At 34.0% G+C, this 27,670-nt stretch overlaps 5 protein-coding genes and 1 long non-coding RNA gene across 7 annotated transcripts; 3 read left to right on the top strand and 3 right to left on the bottom strand.

The window, feature by feature from the left end:
- Positions 1-809: 809 nt before the first annotated feature.
- Positions 810-1,846, bottom strand: LOC105138746 (histone H1-like). Its single transcript, XM_011044926.1, has 2 exons — positions 1,584-1,846; positions 810-1,459 (listed from the first exon to the last, which is right to left on the bottom strand). Exons 1-2 carry the CDS (start codon positions 1,755-1,757, stop codon positions 1,025-1,027), a joined length of 609 nt encoding a protein of 202 aa, XP_011043228.1. The 5' UTR covers positions 1,758-1,846; the 3' UTR covers positions 810-1,024.
- Positions 1,847-4,938: 3,092 nt separating this feature from the next.
- On the top strand, positions 4,939-5,674 carry LOC105138745 (uncharacterized). The gene is made up of 2 exons (XR_844841.1): positions 4,939-5,032; positions 5,103-5,674. It is a non-coding gene; the product is annotated as an uncharacterized LOC105138745 (long non-coding RNA).
- A 201-nt stretch (positions 5,675-5,875) lies between these two features.
- On the bottom strand, positions 5,876-11,375 carry LOC105138744 (nucleolin-like). The gene is made up of 11 exons (XM_011044925.1): positions 11,021-11,375; positions 9,891-10,840; positions 9,733-9,822; positions 9,157-9,621; positions 8,627-8,741; positions 8,395-8,547; positions 8,019-8,272; positions 7,776-7,890; positions 7,620-7,672; positions 7,457-7,534; positions 5,876-7,371 (listed from the first exon to the last, which is right to left on the bottom strand). Exons 1-10 carry the CDS (start codon positions 11,214-11,216, stop codon positions 7,472-7,474), a joined length of 2,454 nt encoding a protein of 817 aa, XP_011043227.1. The 5' UTR covers positions 11,217-11,375; the 3' UTR covers positions 5,876-7,371; positions 7,457-7,471.
- Positions 11,376-12,409: 1,034 nt separating this feature from the next.
- On the top strand, positions 12,410-14,675 carry LOC105138743 (uncharacterized). 2 transcript variants are annotated; one of them, XM_011044924.1, is made up of 3 exons: positions 12,410-12,753; positions 13,886-13,997; positions 14,209-14,675. In XM_011044924.1, exons 1-3 carry the CDS (start codon positions 12,652-12,654, stop codon positions 14,241-14,243), a joined length of 249 nt encoding a protein of 82 aa, XP_011043226.1. In that variant the 5' UTR covers positions 12,410-12,651; the 3' UTR covers positions 14,244-14,675. The 2 variants fall into 2 exon arrangements, with proteins under 2 accessions (XP_011043226.1, XP_011043225.1); XM_011044923.1 differs by having other exon boundaries at positions 12,427-12,753; positions 14,195-14,675.
- Positions 14,676-15,558: 883 nt separating this feature from the next.
- Positions 15,559-16,982, bottom strand: LOC105138742 (GDP-mannose 4,6 dehydratase 1-like). Its single transcript, XM_011044921.1, has one exon. It carries the CDS (start codon positions 16,908-16,910, stop codon positions 15,804-15,806), a length of 1,107 nt encoding a protein of 368 aa, XP_011043223.1. The 5' UTR covers positions 16,911-16,982; the 3' UTR covers positions 15,559-15,803.
- Positions 16,983-23,304: 6,322 nt separating this feature from the next.
- LOC105138741 (UPF0481 protein At3g47200-like) lies at positions 23,305-24,793 on the top strand. Its single transcript, XM_011044920.1, has one exon. The coding sequence runs from the start codon at positions 23,384-23,386 to the stop codon at positions 24,722-24,724; it is 1,341 nt and encodes a 446-aa protein (XP_011043222.1). The 5' UTR covers positions 23,305-23,383; the 3' UTR covers positions 24,725-24,793.
- The last annotated feature ends 2,877 nt before the right edge of the window (positions 24,794-27,670 follow it).

Raw genomic sequence — 27,670 nt, 5'->3', positions numbered from 1 at the left:
CTAATATATAATAAATTGATATCTATTAGTATTTTTTTATTACATTTAATAAATATCTTATTTATATATTATAAATGATGATATAATTTTTGTTGTATATTAGATTTGTTTATGCAAAAAGGTCGAAGAGCCACTGTCATGCTTCATAATAAACTCAAAGAGGTTTGGCATGTTGTGGCTAAATATGTCATTTTAGTGAATTAAGTGTGGCATGTTGATATCTACGTGGCATGTTGTGGCATGTATAAAGTGAATTAAGTTTGTTTAATTAGAAATTGAGTTAAAATAAAATTGAATTATAAAATATGTGATTTGTATTGAATTGATTTTGTGAAGTTGTATCAAATATAACTTGATTTTAAAAGGCTAAAAGAATACCTCTCATTGCAATTTTAAGATCATACACATAAAACTTGCTAATGTTATTTTTACAAATAAATTTTATGCTATTTTAACAAATTCCTTTTGCTACTGTGTTAATATCCCATAGCGAGCCACTTTGGATTCCAGCACCTCCTAGCAGAAAAAACAAATCCCACAAAATTAAGCATGCAATTCTTTGGAGACCATCACTAACCTACTTGGGATATGATTCAGAACATGAAAATTTATTTTTATCTTTAAAATATTATTTTGGTATATTAATATCAAAAAATTATTAAAAAAATAGAAAAATATATTATTTTAATTAAAAAAAACACTCGCCGTACATCACGGATCCTAACCCACATTTCGAACCCTCTAGTTCTCGGTTGCAAAGAAAATGTCATTAAAAGGGGAAGAAAACCAGCATCCACAGACACACAGAATTCAGAAAAAGCAAGAACGCAAAACTGAGTCCCATTAACCTCTGAACTTGCAAGATTATACAAAGCATGGAACACTTGTGTGCCCCAAAAAGCGTTTCACAAGACAGACACCCCAACATAAACTAGACAACATGGTTCATCCCATATTCACATAAACCCAACGAAGAACATCAGAAACTAACTACTGCCGTTCTGCTAGTACAAAATTTCTACATCTAAGCAGTGGCAGTAACTTTCTTTGCCCTTTTGGCAGCAGGAGATTTGATAGACTTGGGCTGTTTAGGTTTAGCAGCAGCTGATTTCTTAGCCTTCTTCGCCCCAACAACTTTCTTTGCACCAGCATCAGCTTTATTCACAGACCTGGTCTTTCTCATACTAGGTTTAACCTCTTTAGTCTTCTTCACTGCACTACTTCCCTTGGAGACTTTCCCTGTAGTGCTCTTCTCCTTCTTTCCTGCCTCTGACAGCTTGTAAGATGCCCTGATCTTGATTAACTTTCCTCTGGCTGCAGAGTTCTTCAATTGGAGACCTAGAATTTTCTTGAAATTTGCTGGGAGTACTGCTTTGTGCTTCTCTTCCATGTACTTGGCGATTGCATATGGACTGGACCCACTTTTCTCATTCAAAGCCAATATAGCCTCCTTGATCATCTACAATAATATAATCCACAAATTAAATCAAACATCAATAAAAATAAAGATGATAATAATAATAATAATAACAACAAGGCACGCTTTTAGAACAAAAGAAGAGCATGAATATAAATAGAAAGACCTGAAAATAAGGAGGATGAGCAACAGCTTTTGGTTTAGGTTCTCTAGGCTTCTTTTCTCTAGGAGTCCTTGGCTTCTTTTCTTTCAAAGGCTTCTCCTCCACCTTGAGCTCTTCTGTAGCAGGGGGCTGCTCAACCACGGGAGCTTCAGTTTCAGCTTCTTTGCTGGTTGTCATGGTGGTCAAGCAAGGCAGAACAAGCGCAGGATAATATTAGACAGAGATACCGGATGCTGCTGATATGGTTTTCTTATGTCATGTCTGAACGACGTTTGTTGGCATTTATAGGGAGAACACAAGAGGAGAGAGTGGGTTCTTATTGGCCATTTCGAGTTCTGAAGATTGGTGATGTGTGCAATGATAGATCTAGAACGTACACGTGGAGAGGGATCTAACGGTTGTTTATATGCCCTTTTGCTAGCGAATAAATGGTAGGAAGGCATGGATAGTTGTGGATAGGGAACAGGCATGGCACTTGGTACTTGGTTTTGTTTTGGGGGGGTGATAAAGAAAAGGTGTGTTTTTTGGATGGATTTGGGATCAAATTTCTCCTGGCATAGATGGTTTCTTGCTTTAGATGTTTTTATGAGATTGAAGATGGGAAAGTCTAGATCACAATGTTGTTTAAAAGGGATAAATTGGTTGGCATTTGGGTGTGATTTGAAGCCATTGAAGAAAAACAGTGTTTGTTTTGTTACTTTCTATTTATTGTTCTGCATTTAAGAATTGGGATATGGGATGCTAATCCTATGGGTATGCCTCGGTGGATTGCGGCGGGTAGCTTAGGCTTATTGTGGTTGTTCCATAGTAGATACGTCAGAATTAAAATTCATTATTTACAATTTCACATTAACACCCCCAATGCATTTTAGGGAGTGCAAACCTGTGGAATAAGCAATTGGAAGAAACTTCTCGAAAGCTTTACATTTCATCAGTACAGACAAAAATCTGCCAGCACCGATTGGTTTTTTTTCCGTGTAAGCTTTTTGAAAAAATTTTATATCTATCATTTTAGCATACTGATTTTGAAAAAAATTAAAAAAAAAAATTTAATATATTTTCAAATAAAAAAATATTTAAAAAATAATCATTACTGTAATATCAAAACCAAAAAACAAAAACAGATCCTCTTCACAAATGCAATAGCAGATTTAAACCTTAGATTAACTTGGCCCAATTAACGAGAAATTATTGTTTGCTTCTGTGCAAGGGAGCCACTATTAATAATCTCTCCCACCTTAATGCAGAAAAGTTTTGAATTCCTGAATCAGTTTATATCTCACCCTCAATAAACAAAAACGAAAAATACAGGATCAATTATCAGAAAACAAGAAAGACCACTTATACCAGAAAATTAAACTACATGCATGTAAGAGACAGCTGATATCGCACGACAAACAAAATTCAGGACAAAACTACAATATGGCAACAATTATCATCTCCGCCTTTTTCAATCAGCTGTACGACCAAGATTTGTTCAAGGCAAGCATACCCGATATTCATACGGACACTTGATCCTTTCGCCACTTCTTGCTGAAACAGCTCCATTATAGGTGAGCTCCACCCCCTTGCATTCCCCAGCTTCAAAGCATGGGGAAACGCAGGGTTTCATAATTAAATTTTACCCTCTTGTCCTTGAATGATTTCGTTTCTGATTAATCTGTCGGAGCTTGTTTTGTACTAATGATGTCTGCTCTTTATTTGGATGTGCTCGTTAACTTATTTTACATTTGAGGTCTTGTCGCTTCATTCGCGAAAACAAGTGAGAAGGCGAGCACGGTAACCTGCTGGAATAACCTTCTTTTGTTGTTCGTGTGATTTTCAAGTCATTGATTAGAGACAGGAAAGCCTGGAGGGCCATCGATATCTCCAATCTTTAGACCACAGCAGGATTAGACCGCAGCAAAATTTAAAATTATTTTTTAAAAATATTTTTTATTTAAAAATATATTAAAATAATATAAACAAAATCATTTTCAGTTCACTTCAATTTTTATTAAAAAAATAATCAAACAGAAAAAAAAAATTTTAAAAAAAAACCAAAACCAGGTCAAACTGACCAGTTTCGATTTGGTTCAGTTTTTTAGGAAAAAAACCAGTTCAAACCAGTTTAATTTGATTTTTCCAGTTTGGCTCGGTTTTTCTCGGTTTTGTCCGATTTGGCTTGATTTTTCTAATTTGACTCAGTTTTTTCCGATTTTTTTCGATTTCAGTTCAGTTCAATTTTTTCAGTTTTTTGATATAAAACCGAAACTGAACCAAATAGGCCGGTTTTTTTAAAATTTTAATCGGTTAAATCAGTTTTTTTCAGTTCGGTTTTCTCTGTTATTTTTTTCCAGTTTTCTCGGTTTAATCGGTTTTTCAATTTTTTTACTCACCCCTGAAATACCTAACACCACTAAAAAAAATTATTTAAAAGCTAAAATAATCCGGCAATGCCAAAAACCACCTTTACCGTGGGTCAAAAGACCGTTGACTCTGCACATATGATTGAAAGTTGAGACATGTTAGCATAGCGATTAATTGCAGTTCACACATCAAATCACTAAATTCAATCTCCCAACCTATGGATGGTTGCAGTTTTAATGGCTGATCTGCATGGGTATCAAGCCCTAGTGATTCAAACAAGTCAAGGGTCTTGCTCGGTTTGTTCACATGTAACCAATATGACAAAACCCTCTGAATCACAATACACTAGGCAACAAAAAAGAACCCACAAGATTTTCCGGCCAAGGTGAGGGAAATCCACCTCTGGCCTCGGGCGCACAGCCAACTCTTGAAATGGTGCAGAAACAAAAATTACCTGGAGCACATAGCTGACTCTTGAAGCTGTAGGGGAAACCCAGCCTCTGACCTTTTTGAAGCACAATGATGCACGAGTGGCATCCAAATTAAACAGCCATTATGAGGAACAAATTAAACAGCCATTATGAGGAACAGATTCTATCAACTAACAGAAACCCATATTAAAAAAGTATCAGTAGTAGTTTAGCTCAAATTACAAATTGAAGTTCATCACAATGATAAAATCGCAATCCTCAAACTCTAATATGTCACAAATGAGAGAAAATTTGATCAACCTGAAATTGAAGGAGAGAACTCGGGAAATATACAGGGAAGAAAAAAGGGGCGGGCGAGCTGAGACAAACAAAAAGGCACACAACTGTTGTATGGATATATAAACTTCAGCAGCAAAACTTGAACACCCTAACGGACCCAAAAACCACTTTGGCAAGCGCCTAAGCAACATTCTAAGATGCTCCATAGTAAATATTATTATTAACACTATATGGAAAACCTTACTGCTACTAGAACAGCATGTCAGAATCAATGGAAGGTTATGATTATGACATGAGGTCAAAACAAGATCCAAGATGCACTGTAGATCTAAAGATGTATCATGAGGTCAAAACAATATCCAAGGTACTCTACAGATCTAAAGAATTATTCCAATACACACATGAGGTCAAAACAATATCCAAGGTACTCTGCAGATCTAAAGAATTATTCCAATATACACACACACGAGATGAGAGAATTCCTAACACTAAATGGTGGGTGCTTGTTTCTATGTTTTGGCAAACACCTTAAATCTCATGTATAGAAACTTGATTTCCGCTTTCACGTTTCAACAGATTAATTAGGACCTAACTGCACTCATCACTATAATCCATAAGTAATCTCCAACACGATTGCTTGCAAATGGAAAATGAAACAGAAAAGGGAGGACCTCATTTAGTAAGCCATTTAACCCCTAATAACTCTTTGAAACTTGTTTTGTAAGCAATGTATCAATTAGAAGTATTGTTGACCAACACAAACACACCATGACACCAAGACAGAGAATTAAATAGGCAAAAATTAACCAGTCATCAACATACCTCCAACATTAAAAGAAAAGGCTACTCCCATTTTTTGGTAGAACTATCATGTGTCTGCTGCAAGTACAGTTTCTAAAAATGGAATCATTTTATAGCATGGAGCATCTTATCTTCTAATACAGAAATACAAAATCCTAACCACCAAGTGATAACCAAGTATTATCACAAAATGGCACCAGATCCACATATCTGCCCGACAAGAAAAATTTGAGGCAAAAAAATAAAAGATTTATCAACAAGGAAATACCTAATATTTTGGTTTTGATTGAAGGAAATCCCAAGGTCAATGCATATTCTAACACAGTTTTCTACAGGAAACCAATTGACAACAAACATAAATCAACTCCCAGCCCCACTAAAATCAATGCAATCTCTATGATTCAAAATATTATTTCCTGCACTTCTGACAAAACAAAAAAAGTAACCGAATGGTAGTATAATCCCAACTTGCACAATCAACTTCATCATTATAACAATATCCTAACAGGAAATACAGGACTTAATCATTGTTTCAAGTCGGGACACCTCATTGCAATTGGCAGCTACCACTTTCTAAGTACATGGCAGAGCATAAACATTCAACAAATATTTGGATTATCAAGGATCTAAAACAACTTTAGCATGGGCTACAACATGATTGAGCATAATATAAGAACCTTCATCTTTATAACCACAATTTCCACATTTAGGATTCTATGCCACGTATCATTGTGATACAGAGAACTGTAGGCCATTACCACCATTGAAAAATGCTTGTAAGCTTTGAAACACAACTCAACCAGTGAAGTTTAAGAGGCACATATGAAACACCATCATATATTTTCTTGTAGGCACACCAATGCCATTTCTCCATCAATCCAAAGCTTGTAAACAGTAACTATCACAATAAGTGACAGTTTAAGCTTACGAATCAATTCACCTTGAAAGACAGATCTTATCACCACACAAACTGTCAGTTTCAATCTCAACCCAACAAATGATTCTGTTATGTAAAGATACCATAAAGGATCACTCTCAAAATACATAAATCTTATGCTACTGACGAATCAAAATATATTATGGACCAAGCCAATTGCTAGTTCTCCTAGTAAAATAATAATTAAATGAAATGTGTTCAAAATCTTAATTTCATCTTCGGTGCAATGCACCTTCAAATAAAATGCAATTCCCAGCAGTTTTGCTTTGGCAATAGGTGCATATATGTTGAATGAACAGCCAGATCATATCCAAGGGAACCAGTCATTGGCATACTAAATAACCATTAAGTTTCATGGGGCACAAATCCCTTCCAATTTTCAAAATAAAGCCACACAAGATGTTACGATTTGGATTTACAATTCCTATAAATTAGGCATAGAAGGTCTAAACCTTTCCATTTCTCTTTCAAAAATTTCAAGAAATCTCCACAAAGCTAGAACCAGCATGCTCAGTATTAACTGCTTCACCTCCATCACTACATGAAAAACCTTGATTTGAAACTTTGCACTTCCATAAACCATAGTCACCAATCTGTTATGTTTTGGCTTCAAAATTAAACATCATCAGCATCAATTTTTCATCCAAAATTCAGGAACATAAACAGAACCAAAAACTAAACTATAGAACAACCCCATAATGTAAGTCCTCAAGCAGTTCATGCCTAGATCAAAGGGATAAATATCTATTCCAATCTCCAAAATATAGAGAGAATTTTACTTGCTTAATCTATGCCCTTTGAAGATATACCCTAAACTAGACAAAAAGTCTCCGGATACTGCAACGAAAATTTTCACAGGGAGAGAATTTGAAGGGAATCACAAAGAACAATACAAGATAAGGAAAAGATAGAGTAAAGGCAACTTCAACTAGTTTCTGAACACCAAGCCATTTGCCTATCATCAATTTTTAGCATCCTGGTTTTCCAAGCCCACCTGGACACAATTAAAGTCAAAACCTTTAACTTCAAGAATCACATCCAATATAGACTATTTAAGATTGAAAGGCAATTGGAATTACCAGATTTGACTGTGCCTAATAGCGGTAACCACCACCATATGAATGGTCGCTCCCATAATAAGGTGGATATGAAGCATACTGCAACACAAACAGAAAACAAAATAGGATGAAGCTATTAATAGTAAAAAAAAGAACTGGAATAAGCTAGAGGTTAATTGCTCACATCAGAACCACGATATTCATGAAAGTAGGGTTCACTGCCTGCTCCATATGCATCTGAAACATAAAGCCACAAGGATGACAAATATTGAAAACAATAAACCAAATAAAATAACCATGCCACACAAAGTGAAAAGAGCTGGGACAAAATAACTCATACCACGATAATGTGTCCCACGAAATGAAGCTGCTGGGTCAGCATAATCTAATCGAGGATCAGAGTAATCTAACCGGGGTCGAAGCCTACTAGGTTCCATGTAGTCAGGATCTTGGTCCTAAAAGCAAGAGAATACTATCAAAATCTAAAGAATATAAAGGACGCACAAGCAACGACAGAAGCTTAAATTTTAAAAGAACAATATTGACCAAATGGCAGAGTTTGGCCATAAAACGAAATTCTCACAGTCATGTAAAATGGCCGCTTCATCCCATGTGGTCCATCATCATAAAAATAGGGGTCATCAAAGTGCCTTCCAACAAAACGTCGGTCAAAGGTTTCTTCAGGAGAAAATGGTTGCCTCCTTGAAGAAACATGGTCCCTGTGTCCTCGCTCAGGGATATCATGCCAAGCTCTATTCATATTAGATCTTGATGGCCCAGCAGTCATACCTCTACCAGCCGTGTGATAACCTCCTCTGAAAGTACCCCTTCTGCCTCCTACTCAATACAATAGTTGGAGTTATATTTTTAGCGGCAGCCAACTGAAAGATCTGCTTCTATTGGAAAGGAGAGTGTGTGTGTGTGTCCACATGCTCACAGGGAGAGAGACCATTGAATACCTTGCCTCCCATGAAGCATGTCATATCGATCATTATAGTCATACTCATGAGGAACCATTCTACTAGTTTGACCACGTCCTCGTTGATAGAAACCCCTCCCACGTTGGAAATTTGCCCAGTTGGAGTGATGTCCACCACGCCCAAAACCCCTTCCTGTAACATGGTTGCCTAAATCAAATGGAGACAAGACCAGATGTTAAGAAAGATTCAAGTCCTCAAGATCAAAGGTTACCAAATCTTGTAAAGTTTCCACTTCCAGAATGACCAATTCGAAAGCCACCACACATTCCACCTTTCACAGCCTGAGTTTTTGGCAATGGATTTGACAGCCTTGCTTTAACTCTCGTCTGCCAGCACATGACAACATCATGACCTCAGTTCATAGACCATCACTTACCAGTTTAAAAACAAACTAGGTGGAAAGTTTATTATGCACCATGCAACTAAATGCATGCATTTCACATGCATCGATACTGGAATGATCAAAGCCTACCAGGCAAGGAAATGAAATTAAAACTAAAATTAATGAAAGTAGCAAACTGAAAAGAAGATGTGAGGTAATTTCAAAACACATCTTCGACACCTCAATCCCTCATTTTGTTTCAAGTTAAAGGAAAAGGCCAAAATAATTTAATAAAACCTAGTAGTGGCTTTTTAGGTGAAGTGATTTTGCTACAAGCACAAACAAAAAGAAATGAGAAAAGAACAGCTGCAAAGAAACATGATTTGAAGTAGATGAAGTATCAACAGAACATATATTACCTTTGTGTTACCATTACCAAATTCTCTATTATTTATTCCCTCAATACAAGCAACAGCAGCATCATGCGTAGAGAAATCAACAAATCCAAAATCCTTTCTCTTGGCAGTTGACATATTTCGTGCTAGGACAACTCTCACAATCTCTCCATAACCTTTCAAGCACTCCCTAACACGGTCTTCATCCCAGTGTGGGGGAAGGCCATCAAGAAATATAGTCTTAACCTGAGCCATAATTTCAGGGTCAGGCTCACGTATAGGTTCAGAAAATGCCACTTTGGCAGTTCTCTCTGGATGACCAAATACAACATCAGGCTTCTGAAGCCTCTTGTATGCAAGCATTGCATCAGCATGACAAGCAAACTCAAGAAATGCAAAACCACGACTTCTCCCTTCATGTTGAGCATCTGAGACAACAGTGATGTTCTCAACACCTTCAACACCATAATCCTTCAACTTTTGCCTTATCTGCCAATCCACATTATATAATAAATCACTGAAGAAATACATACATACATACATACATACATACATATATATATATAACAAAACCAGAGCTGGATTTTATTAGATACTCACAGCTTCCTTTGTCCATGTGTTGCATATATTTCCCAAGAACAATGTATCATTGTCCTCACTTGGTGCTGTCCCACATCGCTTTCCACGAATCTGTGAACAGTTGAGGAGTTAACATTACATTTATTAAATGTGAACCAAAACCATGAAGTGATACATACCACAGGGTTTTTCATTTCTGACAAAGCGCGCTTCACATGCTCCTTGCTTGCAAATTTCACAAACGCGTATCCTTTATTCCTATTCGTTGAAAGATTCTTGTGTAATCGAACTTCAACCACTTCACCAATCGTCTCAAAAACCTTTCTCAAATCCTCCTCAGTAGCATCCCTATCCAACCCGCCAACAAATATCTCATACTCTTTCTTAATCTTACGCTCCTTAGCAACAGCTGTTAGTTCCCTGCGTTCGTCTTCCATTGCATCAGCTTCCTCGGCAGGCTCATCTGGATCTTCAAAGTCATCCTCACCAGGATCTTCAAAATCCACTCGATCTCCATACTCCTCATATCCATCATCCCCACCATACTCATCCTGCTCGGGCTGCGCCTCTTCTCTCCGAACCTCATCCTTCAAAGTCTCTTCCATCTTAACAGCCTCGTTTGTGGGCTTTACTTCATCATCCATGGCTTTCCTCTCATCCTCCTTAACATCCACCCCCTTTCCCCCATTGTCAGGTTCTCCATTCCTAGATACTTTCATAAGTTCTTCCACAGCAGTTTGTTTCTTTGTCACAGAGTCCCAAACCAAATCACTAATAGCTCCATCATCCTTGCTAGAATCGAGTACAGGCTCTTCCACACCTTCCTCCTCCTTTACAGAGACAGCAACACTTTCAACCTTAGAATTTTCCACTTTCATCCTAACTTCTTCCTTCTTTAAGGATTCTCCAACATTCTCAGCAGCAAGTTCCTCCTCCTTTGAGCTTTCTTCAACCCTAGACTTTGAGGCAATCACAGTTTTTGGTGTTTGTTCTGAAAGAACTTTTGCATTGGCAGGAGTTTTCTTCACCACCTTCACCACTCTCCTCACAACCTTCTTCTTAATCGGAAGTGGCTTCGTAGTATCCAGCGTCGCCATGCTCACGTCCATATGTATATTGTTTCCTTCAACTAATATTAAAAATTATCAATTAGCAGACCTAGCCTAGCAACCTCAAAAAAAAAAAAAACCTTAAAAATCACATTAATTGCTACACTTCAAAAAAAAGAAACCCTAATTAAGAATAATATCAAGCTACTAAATAAATAAATAAAAACTTTTTCACAGAAAGATGGAATAGTCATTATCACCTGGTGATTGTTCAAGTTTTGAATCAGAACCGGTAGTTGGCAACGGTGTCATGTCGTTATTTTGTGTCTGCTTGGCGTAGCCTAGGGTTTTTGGAACCGGTGTCTCCTCGGTGGCAGAATCAGGAGCGGCTTTGGCAGCGGCAGGTTTCCTTCCCGCCGGTGTTTTTTTAGTTGCGGCTGCTTTTGTAGCTTTCATGTTGGCATACACAAAGAGAGTGAGATTGATTACTGGCTTGAATTTATAAATCTTGAGATTGACTGGAGCAGAATATATCAGTGGATAGGGGAAGAAAGTTTAATTACTTTATTTGATTGATTTTGCAACTTTCTTCAGAATTGAAAAAAATGAGGGCTTTATATATAAACGAGATGAAGATAGGGGAAGGGGAAGACCGAAGTGATTCTGGTTGCTTTTTCAGTCCTTGCAATGTGCTAATATTTATACATTAAACATTATGGTTTAAATCTTATTAAAACCTGTCTAACCGGACAAATTAACATATTAATTTATTAATTTAGTATCAGCTCGATTTAAGTTTTATTTCAAACTGATTCAGGTGTTAATCTTATCAATCTTGTATTAGTTATATCAAATATGATGAACTTAGTCAAATCCAAATAATGTTTTATTTTATTTTATTTTATGTTTAAAGAAAATTGTTTTAATTTCTTTGAATAAAAAATTCAAATATTTGTTTTAAAAATAATATAAATTAATAGGGCTTAGCTCTTATTGTCATCTACTTAATTGTTGTGGTTTTTATTTAATTTTTTTATCCGGAGTGGAATTCTAGAAAATTGCCCCACACACAAGGAATTCGGTTGTAATGCATCTAGCAGTACAGGTTGTCCTAAACTACAAGCTCTAGATTATTCATTTTTGAAAGTACAGGTAGTAATATGCAACACGTGTAGGACCTTAGGGACCAAACTGCTACTAAACCAAAAGCCATCCTTTCGCTCCACAACCACAAAACTAGTAGTCGTCCCAGACTTACGGGGACCGAAACGGCATCATTTTGTTTTAAAGCACTTCAGCTGCTAGCCTCAATAAATTCGACTGCAAGCTGCTACCCCTTCTACGATTCCTTGGCGGAGTCCAAACGGGTTCCGATCAGTACTCGGTGGCGATTACAACACGCTATCGAACTTTCCGTTGAAGACAAGAGTTTAGAAGTAAACTGTAAACCACCATGGGTGCCTCCGAGTCTAGTCTTTCAAGTTCCCAGGTAGTTAGTTCTTTTAAAATTCTCCAATCATTTACAATAAATTTGTCACTGTTGAGTAACTTGCTTGTTTTTGGTGTAAAGAAACTGACAGATGAGATCACTACCGTCACTGAGAGATCAGAAGCTGTGGATCCCATTTTGGAGAGGCTCGGTATAGAAAGAGAAACGAAAACAATCACTAGTTCTATACATTTTCTCGTGAATGTTTTACATAGCAAGAAATTAATGTTATGTCAAGTTGAATAGTAGCTGTTCGACGTGGTTTTTCATCTAGTGTATATTGGTCATAGATGTAATTTTGTACCCTTATTTCTTTATCTTGCTCATCCCATTTAAATTAGGGAATACTTGTTTGAGAAAGGCTAATATTTTGACTTGGTATTTGCATGTGTGTTGTTTTTAATGTTAAATGCAGCAGCTGTAAATCCAAATGTGTTGTTGGAGCTCTTCTCGATATATCATGATTGGCTGGAGGGGAAGGGCCAGCAGATTAGCAAGAAACAGGTTTGTTTGTCATGAAGAACTACTATGAGTAGAAGACCAGTTTATAAAAATCTAGTTAAATATTGTAAACGCATGGGATGGGTCCTTTGATCTGGGGGTGGGGGTCCTCAATGGATTATATTTTGTATTTTTAGTTCTTTCTCTGATGCAGTTTTTTATTTAGGTTGAAATCCAGGTTGAAGTTTAGCACTAAGATGCACACATGCCACATGGACGTGGATAATGATAAATTCCATCATGATCTATACTAAACTTGTTTATAGGTTAGGGTCACATGTAAATTGATTTTCAAGTAGTGCTTGCAGCTTTTCAATGCTCATGTTTCGGTTTTGGTGATGCATCAATGGAAAGTAGCCAACTATATATGATGGTGATGAGCAGCATAAAAATGTAAAATGTCCAATCTGATGTTAAGAGAAAGCACATGATCTGGTTTTACTTTACACTCAATTCTGGTCAACCTGATTCTTTAATAGATCAAGTGAAGGTCCAAAGACTTTAGTAGTGTTTGGTTTTTCGGTCCAACTACACTTTTGAAAATTTTTGAATTTTGGATTTTTAGCTTCAAGTTACTTAATTTATTTTTTTGTGTTTTTGGATTTGATGTCAAACGTTATTTTGATGCGTTTCCAGGTGAAAAACACTTTAAAAAGCACCTTCTATTACGCTACTTTAAACATGGTTTTATGTCAAAAAGAATGTTTAATTGATAAACCATTTGAAATTTTCTCTGGATGTCAAACGTTATTTTGATGCGTTTCCACGTGAAAAACATTTTAAAAAGCAACTTCTAGTACACTACTTTAAACATGGTTTTATGTCAAAAGGAATGTTTAATTGATGAGCCATTTGAAATTTTCTCTTTCTTTACCCATGAATACGTGGAATCACTGGTTCTTAACCAAAGAGTCTGACTAGAGTGCAATAACAGCAATAGTTTCCACTGGAAAGTACTACTTTAGCGGTTATTGTGTTATATGCTGATGCTTGAAATTCTTCTCGCAGTATGTGCTGTCCTGGAAAACCTGCTGTACCTCTTTTGTCGACTTTGTTTTGGTTTTGCTATTTTACACTTCGTAGGATTCAGAAATTTAATGTTGCTTCCACTATATTTTGGTGAAAACTATTGCAGGAGGAGATAGGAAATAAGATAGAAGTGGCAGATGTTTTGGCAATTAAACTTCTTCAAAGGTTTAATTACACGGTGTCAGCAATGAAGACTGCTTCGCAGAATCTATCAGAAGGTACTTGACAACTTATCAAACTATAACTGATTACTTACGGATTATGGAATCACATAGAGAAATCATAAGAGAATTGATCATTCTCTCAGTAGTGTTTGCCTTTTGGCTCAGTTACTTGTAGTGAGTCTCAGTTTCTTATTCTTGACTGCATCTTTGATCAAGCCTTTGATCAACTTTAATTGGGACAACACTTGCAGTTCATTCTCTGCAGGTGGAGATTGGGGAGTTAAAAGGGAGGCTGAATGAGGTGATTAGTAATTGTGATACATTGTGCAGTAGAATTACTACAGAGGGGCCAGAATCTCTTCGTTCATCAGTTAAGCCATTTTCAACTGCCACTGCTGACTCAGAGATCAGCTCTAGCTCATCATCTGTGCAAAGAGTATGAAAATCTTATCCACCTTCAAACGAAGCCAGTTCAGACGAACTGTTTTAGGTTCTGTTTTCACCTTCTTTTTTCCTTGTGTATAGTCATTGTTTAACCCATAATCTCCATTGGGATCGAGATTGCATATTGGAAACGTTGACAAAGAAGCTTAGTGGATGAAATGTGAGGACAAATTGCTAATCTTGTTCTGCCATCCTTTCATTATCTTAATTAATCCATGATAGTTTCCTTCAAGATGTTGAAAACAGTATGTGCTGTTGCTGTAAAATGTAAAGATTATGCTGAACCGACATGAGCTAGGATCTGATGCATCATTTGTTTGTTTTAAACCAGATCTGATGCTTCCTTTTTAAACTCTTTTACGAAAAATAGATATTGACAAAGAAAGGAGCGGACAGCCAACGGGACGAAAAATAGATATTGACAAAGAAAGGAGCAGACAGCCACCGGGACACCCACCACCCCACCCCACCTATTGCGTGTGCAATTAGCAATGCACGAACTGCTGCCTGCGGACGTAAACCGATACAGAATATACTGTAACACTAGAATAATGAAGGGTTTTTTTTATGCGCGTAAATTAAAAAAAAAAAAAGTTCTGCCTGCGGACGTAAACCGATACAGAATAAACTAGAATTAGCTGGGTTTTTTTATCAAATTAGCTGGTTTTCAAATTATATTTTTCGGCCGTATTATTAAAAAAAAAGAAGAAAACGCTCCATGTCCAGAGCATTTCTAAAGAAAAGGACAGCAGACCCCACTACCCCATCACAACTTCTCAATTATTTCTAGTTTATATGTGGCAAAATGGACAGATTAGCAAACAGTGTGCTGACGACAAGTATAATGTGCGTGAAAAGGCCAAGCTTTCCCATTCTAGGAGCAATGATGTTCGAATTGTACGTCGAACCACGGAAGTGTAATCTTGCCTAGAACCTCGTACGCGTCAACTGCCAAACAGTTCACATCAGAGAGCTATTGTCTGCTTAATCAAACCCGTATAGAACACGGTAAACTTCATTATTGACTGAAACAATGGAGCCTGTAAGTAATTGCAAGCCATACGACTTCCTGCATTTTGTAGGTAATAGTTGCAAAAATCTCAGGCTTGGAAATCCAATTTCAATTCATGAATTACGAAAAGAATAAAAAAAAAAATCAAAGAGTCACAAGGATTGAAACTATTCTTGCTGAAACTGAATGAATTTGATTCCACGAAACAAAGGGACAAATAAACATTTTAGGGGAAAAAAAACACTTGAATTAAACACCCCAGTAAATATCCTCCTATCAATTTAAACTCATTGATTATTCAATTATGACTGATTATTCGATTATGACTCGATTATTCAAATTTCTTACGTACATTAATACAATAACTTAATGACCGGACGAGAAGAGACCAGCAGACGTATGAATCAAGGCTGTTGCTGAGCATTGATGTAACCAGCATCAACAAGAACCTTCTCCCTCTTAGCTAAATCAACATCTTCATCGACCATCATCCTCACCAATTGCTCAAACCCAACTTTAGGCTTCCAGCCAAGCACTTTCCTCGCCTTGCTCGAATCCCCTTTCAAATTATCCACTTCAGCAGGCCTAAAATACTTCTTATCAATTACAACATGATCCTTCCAATTCAGCCCAACATAGCCAAATGCCACTTCCAAAAACTCCTCCACCGTATGCGATTCCTCTGTCGCAACCACATAATCATCAGGCTTTTCCTGCTGCAACATCATCCACATTGCCTCCACGTAATCCCCTGCGAAACCCCAGTCCCTAGAGGCCTGCAAATTCCCTAAAAACAGCTTACTCTGTAACCCCACCTTAATTCTCCCAAGAGCCCTCGTAATCTTTCGGGTTACAAAATTCTCCCCGCGACGAGGAGATTCGTGATTGAATAAAATCCCATTGCAAGCAAACAGCCCATAAGCCTCCCTGTAATTAACAGTGTACCAATGCGCCGCGCATTTTGACGCGGCATATGGTGATCTTGGATGAAATGGGGTGGTTTCTGATTGCGGTGGCGGCGTAGATCCGAACATTTCCGAAGATCCCGCTTGATAGTACTTGACATGGCTTCGCCCTGTCGCGGCAATATGAGACCTCACCGCCTCAAGAAGGCGGACAGTTCCGGTGGCAACGACATCCGCCGTGTAATCAGGGACTTCGAAAGAGACTGCCACATGGGATTGGGCTGCAAGGTTGTAGACTTCGTCGGGGTAGATAGTGTCGAGCCAACGACGGAGAGACGACGCGTCAGAGAGATCTGCATAATGGAGCTTCATTCGGGCTTTATGGACATTGTGCGGGTCTATATAAATATGGTTAATCCGCTGCGTGTTGAAATTGGAGGACCTACGAATCAACCCATGAACTTCATAGCCTTTGTTGAGGAGGAATTCAGTGAGATATGAACCATCCTGACCGGTTATACCGGTGACTAGAGCTATTTTGGGTTTGATTTCGCCGTTGACGGGAGTGCTGGAGGCGGATAGGGGTTGCTCTGATTCGGATGCCATTGATGGATAGTCCAAATTTGATCTGATGGGATTATGAGAAAAAGCTAGTCTGTTGCGATTTCGGACTGTTGAGGTCGGGGTTTAATATAGCGGGAGGGAGAGGGTGGTGGAGAAGGGTAGAATGGTAAATGGAGGCGGGTGTTTAAGAAAGGTCAAGGGAGCTGGATGTTGAAATGTTGATTTTTGGGTTGAATTGACGGTTTTGGGCTTGTACGTGGGTTTGACTCACAACCTAAGCTAGCTAAAGAGTATTTATTTCCCAATTTTCAAGGGGCATCTAGCGTGGTGGTGGATTTTTGAATCCACAGGAACTCCGAAGCAAGCCTTGAGACTTTGACTCCCCATATAAATACGTATATATTCGTTTTTTACATTATTTTCTCAGGTTTAATCCTGTGAACTAATTGTTATATAACGATATATAGGCACAATTTATCCTAAGTTATCCAGTCGTCACCGAGTCGGATGAGAGATAAATCGATCGTCGAAAGACAATAAATTTCAAGAATACACTAGTAGTAAAGATTTAATTGTTCTTATTTGTTTGTCTCAATAAATAAATGCATATTTATTACAAGGTACAAATCAAATTGCCGATTTACAAGAGTGTCCGGAGAAGAGTTTTTCAATTTTGTGTAGTCTTATTACCCATCATTTGTGTTGTAATAAAACTTTCGTAAGTCCTGAGTGTTGTGTTTCCAACGTATCATTTAGAGAAAGTCACTAGAATTGGGGACACACCACTTCACATGTTAGGCACTAATTTTTCTACGTAAAAAATGATATTTAAGTGCTATTAGTGTGTGTGTAAAACTTAATATTCAGGTTTATAGTCTTGATTAATTAACTAAGTTGATTTTATTTTAATGAGATAAAATTAATGATAATAAATGAAAAAAATTACTACAATAAATCAAGGAAAAAAATCTTAAAATTACTACAATAAATCAAGGAAAAAAAAATTTTCAAGAGCAAAAAAACAATGATATTTAATTTGTTATCAATTAAATATGAAATGATCAAATTAAATAAAAGAAAAATACAAAAACTAGCACAAGTCAACTTGAATTAGCATAGTAAAAATATAACTTGGGTGATAAGGGGTGAGTTAACCCAACAAACATGTATTCTAAGTCATAAAATTAAAATAATCTAATAGAAAAGAACCGAAGAAAATCATAAAGTTAATTTTTTTCTATAAAATAAATTAATATTGAAGTTGAAATCAAAAAAGAAAATAAGCTAAAAAAATATCAACCTCCATTAACTTTTTAAACTCGTAATTGGGATTATTATCAAAAGCACCACCTATGAAAAAACTATAAAACTCAATCTCCAACTAATCAAATATTGAATGATGAAATCGAAGAAAAAAATCACATAAAAAGATTCAAAATATAAAAATTTTGCAATTGAAAAAATAAGAAAGATTCAAAATATAAAAATTTTGCAATTAAAAAAATAAGAATAAAAATCAAAATAAAAAATAAATTAGAGAAAAATTACAATTTTTTATCAAATGGTGAAATTGAAAACAAAACAAAAAATCAAAAAAATAAGAATCAAATTACAAAAATAATATACTATAAATTTATATTGAATAATAAAATTAAAAACTAATAAAATTTGTACAAAAAAATTAAAAATAAAAATAATAAAAACCACATTGAAAACAATAGTATATGATAAATTGAGATTACATGATGATATTGAAAATAAATAAAAATTTTATAAAAAATATTAAAAAAAATTATAAATTAATAAAATTGAAATTGAAATTGAAATATCTTGTAATTAAAAAAATATATAAAAAAAAAACCAACAACCAATGATAAATCATCCTTTAAAAGCGTTATTAGATTAACAATGTATGGTGCAAATCGTCATTAGATTAACATTGGAGCGAGAAATAATAAAATATGTCGATGACCAGACCATAGTATACTTTATGTTTAGTTGTTTTGTTACGTCATTAGATAAGTTAGAGCATAAATGAAGGGGCAAAAAAAAAAGGTTAGGGCGAGGATTAGCCAGCCATATTGAGTTGACTGGCTTGTTCAATCTGTTGCCAATGTGTACTTTAAAGGAGCCCGCAGTGGTCTTCAAACTTGAGCGCATTCTTTGGGCAAAGTTCATTGGTTTTGTCCGAATTTAAAAATAGTTTTGCGTTTTCTCCTTCGATTTTATAAATAACTAGTCCAAGTTATGAGGAGTAATTAAGAAGCAAATTTAAGTAGACTCCACTTTATGCTTTACAATTTATTTCTTATGATTATAAGTAAATGTAAAGTAAGAGGGTGTGTGTGTTTTGGGGGGGTTGCCGGGGGATTCCCGGTGCCCTTTTTGCGGCCCTTTTTTACTTAACCCTTATTTAATTAAATTGGTAACCCAATCTGGGTTAATTTATAAGGGACGGGCGAGATTGAATGACAGGAGAACTAAGTTAAAAAAAAATAAAAAAAATGGATGAAACTTATTTTGCCCTTGAAACCAAAACCAAGAAAGTATGTTATTGGGGTAATTTTTTAATTTTAAAATGATCCGTTTGTCACTCTAGAATTTAAAGGGGGCAATACTGTTTTTTTGTTTTATGATGCACAGTAAAATAACTCTTATACCTTTATATTCGACTTTCATTTAAAGCTTACAATTATGGTATTTTCATCTTCGTGATTTTTATGAACAATAAAATTACTCTGGGTTTGGATTTTCTATAATTTAGATTGAGGGGCATTTTTGAAATTTATTGGAGACCGGCAAGACTAAATGACAAGAATTCTTATTTTTTTTATTTGTAATTTTAATACTCGGTGCTTTTTTAAGTTTTTGATTTGTTTTGTTTCTTTAATTTGGTAGGATTTTTTTCTTACTTTTTTTTTGTAAAATTTCAATTATTTTTAATTTTATTTTTTAATTAATTTTTTTAAAACATTTGATACTCAATCTTTTGGTAATTTCTTCTTTTAGTTCTTTTATGAACTTAATTTTTTTAGTTCTTAAAAAAAAATCATCCTTTAGTATTTGATTTGTTAAAAATTTAATTTAATGATCTTTTCATATTTGATGCTTCTAGAAAAAAAAGCCCTAGACAAGAGTTGATATCATTTTTTTCTGGATTTATTTTTTTCTATCTCATTATATGACATTGATTTAAAAAAAAATTCATGATTTTTCTTATTTTCTTTTCTGTCAAGTAATTTTGATATCATAATTTAATCTATAAATTTGGCAAGTTAAGTTAGGTAGGTTTATGCTTTTTTAGACTTGTAATTATATTTTTTATTTTAAATATTTAATTTTTTTAATTTTATCACTCAATATTTTATTAATTAAAGATTAGACTTCAAGGTTTTTTAGAATTTTTTACTTTTGATAAAATAACTTGGGTCACATACTTAATGAGTTAATATAAATTAACATTATTTTTTTATTTTATTTTCTTCGCTCGACATTAATTTTTTTCATTGAACATTAATTTTTTTCTCTTTTTAAAAAAATGATTGGTTACCTAAACATCATTTTTGTTTTTCAATTTTTTTTTAAACCGGACTCCTGGCTAATCACGATTAGCATAGCTAGTATTTTATTAATCCATGTTGCAATGACAAGCATGAATTTAACAAGACCAAAATGCTTCCTTATTAAGCTAAAACACCAATATTGTATCGATTAGTTTATAACAACATGTCGATCTACTCTTTGTTCAAGGGAAATGAAAGGGAGAAAAAGGGAATTTGCCGAGTAAAGACATGCCTTCAGTTGAAGAATAACCTTTCGAATTTAATAAGAGCAATGGTAACGTTTCTTGCAGAAATTAGGTATTATTTAATAAGACTTGGTTGTTCGATATATAAGATTCTAGTTCCCTTTGTCACCATTAATATTACCCATAAAATAATTTGTATTTTTATAACATTATGCTAAACTATTAGTAGCACCTCATTAAATTTAATAAATGAGCAAATAATTTAAATTTCCTATTTTGATTGATATATTACTTGATGAATCTTATTTATCACTTGGAACTATCAACCAGTCAATTGTAAAATGGCATATTATTTTATTTATTTATATTAAATTTATCTATTAAATTTGTAGGAGTGACTAATTGAGCCAATAAATAAAATAAAATTTATCTGCACTGCTGGTTGGTTGATTGATCCACAATCTAAGTTGTCGCCCCATGTTCTCCCAATAATTTATATGTATAGGTTCACTTTTAATTTTGTAACATAATTTTAAATTTGTGTTGGAAAATGATAAGATCAAATAATGGTTATTTAATATGTCTATGCTAATTCCAAAGAATATGAAATCATATTTTTAAATATATCAAAGAATTATGATCAATTTTAAAACTATACATAATTAGTCAAATATTTTTTTTTTATTATCATGAATGTCCGAGTCAATTTACAATTATCTCAACTAATTACACGAGTCTTGAAATTACAAATTATATAAGCATTCAATAATCTTAAGATTTATAAAATTTAAACTAATAATTTTTAGAAAACAAATCTAAATCTGACCAGTTAAATTATACTCTTTAAAATTATAATTAGTAGAATATTAGTATTAACTAAAAGATAATAAACGATGAACCACTAAATCTCTATTTATCTCAACATTTTTTTTTCTAAAAGCTTATTAATAGTAAAGAAAGGAATTAGTAATTATTGTCTAAGGTTTTTTAAAAGTATGCATCTTAAATTAATTAATTAGTAGTTATTAAACCTCTACTGATGTTGAAATTTTTAGTAATCACTCATTATTTTTTGTAAAGCTGTATAGTAAAGCATTGCTTCTGATAATAAAGACTACCTCTTGTAATACTTCTTTAAAAAAAATACATAAAAAAGGAAAACTTGTGGAAATGATCGCTGTTAGTTTACGAGGCTGTATGAAAATATAAAAAATAATCATTAATTCGGGTAAGGCCCGCGTTTATGGGCCTTGAGGCAACCAGACCTGATTATTGGGCTGGACGCGCAGCCCATGAAATTAAAGTAAATAGATAACTCACCGCCGTCAATGCAACGAGAAACGATGGTGATCCAATTCCATTGCATGCAATTTAGGGATGTTGAACCATTATAATAATAATAATGAATAAATAAATAAACCCACAAAAAACAAACTTTTTACCATGAAGACAAACATATGGGCACAAAAATTATTGGATTAAGTGATTTAAAATTTTAAATGCAGCTCATCAGAAATTTCTCTATCCTTCCCCTTCCCTCCTTGGCCCCTCGTTTTCCCTTAGTTGTCTATATCTAGGAAATAAAAAAAGAAGAAGAAGAAGAAGAAGCAAATTTACCTGATTTAGCTTAACCAATCCGTCCTCAAAATAATAAAACAATAAGATATGTAAGAAAATATTAACACTTAAAAAATAATTTAGTATAAAATAATTAAATTAAAAAATTATTTTTAATTATTTTTAATTTTATTTTATAAAATAATTTCAAACTCATAACTTACATCATAAGTTTTATAAATTAACTCAAATTTGTTCATTTTTTATTATCTAGGTTATATATCTACTTCACTATCTTTAATTAACTTGGGATGTTTTTTTATCTTCTTTTTTTTTTTTATCAAATTTCATACTATATATATATGATTTTATTAAAAAAAAACATTATATGTAATTGTGTCATCTAAAATCCAAACCCATGGTCAAAGTGTCTGATGAGATGAGTAAATGAAGAGTTAGTTTATTTTTATATTTTATTTTTTAAAATTTTTTTAAAAGAATTCATGTATTTTCTTTAATTCAAAATAATTTCATTAGATGTTTTGTTTCAATTTGTTGATATCAAAAAAAAAAAATTTTCTTTAATTCAAAATAATTTCATTAGGTGTCTTTTTATTGTTTTAATTTGTTGATATCAAAAAAAAAAATTAAATAATATAATAATAATATTTTAATATATTTTCAAGTAAAAAAATACTTTAAAAAATAACCACTAATATACTTCCAAGTACCCCTGGAAAAATAGATAAGGGATAGGATAGTTATCAGGTATAAATTATTAAAGGAAACTTCAAAAATGCCCTTCAACTATATAAATAGTATAAATGTTGGGCTCAATCAAATTTTTATATCAATTTTTTCCGTAGGTTTCAGCATCCATATTTGGTTATGGATTCCATTCAAATTGCATTTTTTTTAATAAAGAACATTTTTTCTGTGGTAGAATTTACATTTTTTTATAAGGAATTCTATCAGAAGGCTCCAATTAAGAAATTGAAATTTGCTTAGGAACAAAATCGATATAAGAAATTGTTTGGGGACAAAATTGATACTGATCCAATAAATAAGGGGTGTTTTTGAGGTTTGTCTAATTTTCATTCATTATATTTGCTTTGCCAAAATCTTCTCAAATTCAGGAAGGAAGATCAGCTGCACGTCTTGAAACTTTTTAGGCTAGTGGCCCGAGAAACTCACGATCAAGACGAGTGAAATGGAGAGCATTTCAGTAGAAGATGAAGAAGGCAATCATGTCATAAGAATTTGGGAGGTGAACGAGGATCGCTTGAACTGGATGCACCAAAAAATCTCCGACCCACCAAAATTATTGACCAAAGCAGCTGCTAACAGTTCATGTTGCATCTTTAAAGTCCCCCAAAGATTCATTGATATCAACGGTAAGTCCTACCAACCTCATGTAGTTTCAATAGGACCTTATCACCATGGTGAGGAACACCTTAAAATGATAGAAGAACACAAGTGGAGATATTTAGGTTCTATCCTCTCGAGGACACAGAACAAAGGTGTGGACTTGGAAGCCTTGTTGAAGGCAATACAGCCACTAGAAAAGAAAGCAAGAGAGTGTTACTCACAAATTATCCACTTTGACACCGATGAATTTATTGAGATGATGGTTGTAGATGGTTGTTTTATTATAGAGTTGTTTCGTAAAGTTGGAAATGTTGTTGAATTCGAGGTTGATGACCCTATTGTTACCATGGCATGGATCATACCTTTTTTTTACAGGGATTTACTAAGACTCGAGAACCAGATTCCTTTCTTTGTTCTTGAGTGTTTATTTGATATAACAAGAATGCCAGGAGAAGAATCTGGCCCTTCTTTGTGCAAACTTGCGTTGGATTTCTTCAATTATGCTCTTCAAAGACCAGATAATATTATTGCAAGGCATAATGATCTTAAAGCCAAACATCTACTCGATTTAGTTCGTTCAAGTTTCATAGATTTTGAGCAAGGCCAATCACTCCATGTGGACACATCGACTCCCGTGATTCACTCTGTATCCAAACTTCGCCGTGCCGGAATTGAGCTGAGTCAAGGAAATCCTGAGAAAAGTTTCTTGATGGTGAAATTCAAGAACGGGGTGATAGAGATGCCTCCCATAACCATCGATGAGACTATAACTTCATTTTTGCTAAATTGTGTAGCATTCGAGCAGTGTCATAATGGTTCTTCCAAGCATTTCACAACGTATGCAACTCTTCTGGATTGCCTGGTTAACACCTTCAAAGATGTAGAACATCTATCTGACTGCAATATTATCGAGAATTACTTTGGTACTGATTCAGAAGTTGCAAGTTTCATCAATGATCTTGGTAAAGAAGTAGCATTTGACATCGAAAGGTGTTATTTGTCCAAGTTGTTCCATGATGTTGACCAATACTACAAGAATAGTCGGCACGTACAGTGGGCAAGCTTCAAGTATACTTATTTTAACACCCCTTGGTCTTTTGTATCTGCATTGGCTGCCTTGATTATCCTTCTTCTTACGGTGTCTCAAACCGTCTACACCATTTATGGCACTTACAAAAACTAAACCCTACATGTATATCTGGTATGCTTTGATGAGAACATAATACACTATATATGATCCATGCATTGTATCGTTCCCTGGTAAATTTGTTTGCTGTTCCAATTATTTTAATGAAAGTTGGATGATCAGGAGGTCACCACCAAACATTCCAGGGGATGTCTGGGCATAAAATCAGACCAAACGTTCAGCCCACATGCATGCATTCAGTGCAAGCTAATGGTCATCAACATCACAGATATATTTTTAAAGTGTTAAAATCAATCGTGGCCATCTCCCTTTCTTATCATCACAGGCAACTTCTTTATGTTAATGATTACTTCTGCATGCACGTGTCAGCAACCAAGTGGGGAAAAGTTATCAATGAATTAACAGGTGGGAGGTCTTGAACTAAGTGAATAGGCACTTCAAGGTTATGAACTTCATCTAAACGATTTCTTTTGCGAGCTGAATGCTCGATGATTCCACTTTAATGGAGGAGAAAAGTCTTGCATGTATTTGGGAAGCAGTCAAGACCATCTAAAGAAACTTCTTGGACGAGCTAAAGGAAAATTATTACCACAAAAATCATACAATAAAAAAAACTAAGAAAAACGTTGTTTTTCTGTTCGTCTTTATATGGATGATGATACATTCGCTCTGTGGACATGAAGAATGCGAATGAGTGGTCTTTTGTTTTGTTTTTTGGTTTTTTTTTTTAATTTTTATTTTTGTCAATTATTCGTTTTGATACTTTCAATTTTTTTTATTTTATTTCATCATTTCATATTATTTTTTCGATGAATTAAAGCCTGGCAATTGCTTTTGTTTCATATTATTCATCATATTCGCAGTATCATAAAATATCCCTACTTCAAATTGATAATCAATTATTATGAAATAGGATTTAATTTTTCAGATAAACGAAGAGCCAAACCTTTTTCCTTTTGTTTTTATTGTTGGTGCGGAAAAGTACGTACACTTAGGTCCCTTGAGTTATTAACCTTCGAGCTATTAATCCTCGTGTTTAACTTTTAAGTTCTAAACTTTATTTATTTTGCGCTTCACTTCCTAGAATTTGGAACGAGAGAGAATACTGGTGGTAAATACGGAACTTCCTAGAATTTGCAAGGAGAGAGAATATCGGTGGCAAATAAAAAAGGAGAGAGAAAGCGGCCAGTTAGATATTTTTCAATAATTAAAAATATTAATTTTGATATCAATGTGTTTCTTGTAATGAGAAGAGTGTTATAAAAGAGTTTTTGAGCAGGGGTGAGCAAAAAAATCAAAAAACCTATTAAATTAAAAAAATCAAATTATAAAAAACCTATTTAAACTGATTATAATTTTTAAAAAACCAACCAGTTCAATTTGATTTTAATTTTATAAGTCTAAAAATAAAAAAATCGAACCAACCCAAACAAAAAACAGAGCCAAACCATAAAAAACAGAGCCAAGCTAAAAAAAACCTAGTCAAACTGGAAAAAACAAAGTCAAACCGGAAAAAACAGAGCCGCATTACAAAATCAGAGCAAAATTGGTTTGAACTAGTTTTTGTTCTAAAATATCCAAAACCAATTGATTTGAACCAGTTCTGGTTCGGTTTCGATTTTGTTTTAAAAATTAGTTTGATTACTTTTTTTTTATAAAAATCAAATCGAATCGAAAATAATCACCTCTATCTTTGAGCTTTAATCATGTCAAAAAAGGTATATCGTGATTAAACAAGAACATTTTTGTTTAATGTTATTTTATGCTATTTAACTAGTTTAAGAGGGTTTTGTAGCTAGAAATTGGTTTATTAGGACTTTTAGGGTATTTATTAGATATTTTTAAGTGAAAATACGTTGAAAGTGAATCTTTGGATCCAACAAACCCCTTCCTAATTTTCCGACTACCTTTTTGATGGGTGAAAATTGTGTTGACCTTTGGGTTACATATTAATAATTTATGCATTGGAATGATAACAATTAAATAGAAATGAATTAATGATATGCTTGGATGAGAATAAGTTTAAATAAGTTTATACAAAGATTACATTAACAAGCATGTGATATTAAATGAAGAAATAAATCAACAAGTCCAAGATATAAAGCAAGTAAAGACTTAATTTTTAAGTGTTCAGTTTAGTGCTTAAATGTAAATTTTTATATCATACTTAATAGCATAAATTAAAATGAATGCACGCACTCTACTTTGCATGCATTTAAAAAGAATTGATAAAACGGTTCTAAAAAATCACCAAAATTAAAATTGATAAATATAGTATTCTATATGAACCGGTAAACCGTTTGATGATATCAAATGAATTGGTTAACTATTTGTTAATAAAAGCTTTAAATATATATATATATATATATATATATATATATATATAAAGTTATTTCAAGAGCAAAAACAAATTCAAATCATCAATACTAAATTATATTCATATTTGTGTATTAAAACTTTGTATTCTTGCATAAGAGTATACATCTTATTCTCACAACACTTAAGCACTTTCAAATCCTTTAAGTGCTATTGAGTAAGGTATATAAATCATAGATTATCAAATTATAAAATCCACTATATTGAAAGAGTATCTTGCGGCTATAAAATCACACTTGTATATATTTGAGAGTTTAGATAAACTTTTAATATTAGTGAGGTATTGTCATTAAAAAAATTATTAAGGAGGGGGCATCTTTAAGTGGTGTATTAACTTGGTGTAGATTCATTTAGATCATTATATCTTTAACTTGGATTGGTTAAAAAACATAATACTCAAGTACAGTTGGTAAAGGTGTGCATGTAGGCTTGTTGAATCACGTTAAAAATCAAGTTTGCAATCTCTTTCCTTTTACCTATTTAGTTTAAGCACCTTAATTATATTGTTGGTTACTAAGTTAATTATGCTTGGTATGCTTTTTTTTTTCTAAGTTAATTATGCTTGGTATGCTTTTTTAAAAATAAAAATGCACTTTTAAGTACCAA

This window comes from Populus euphratica, unplaced genomic scaffold (genome assembly GCF_000495115.2).
Source record: "Populus euphratica unplaced genomic scaffold, PopEup_1.0 scaffold82.1, whole genome shotgun sequence".
In the NCBI taxonomy this organism is placed as follows: domain Eukaryota; kingdom Viridiplantae; phylum Streptophyta; class Magnoliopsida; order Malpighiales; family Salicaceae; genus Populus; species Populus euphratica.
Note: the sequence above shows the minus strand (reverse complement) of the source record. Positions and strands in the feature narration are given on the sequence as shown.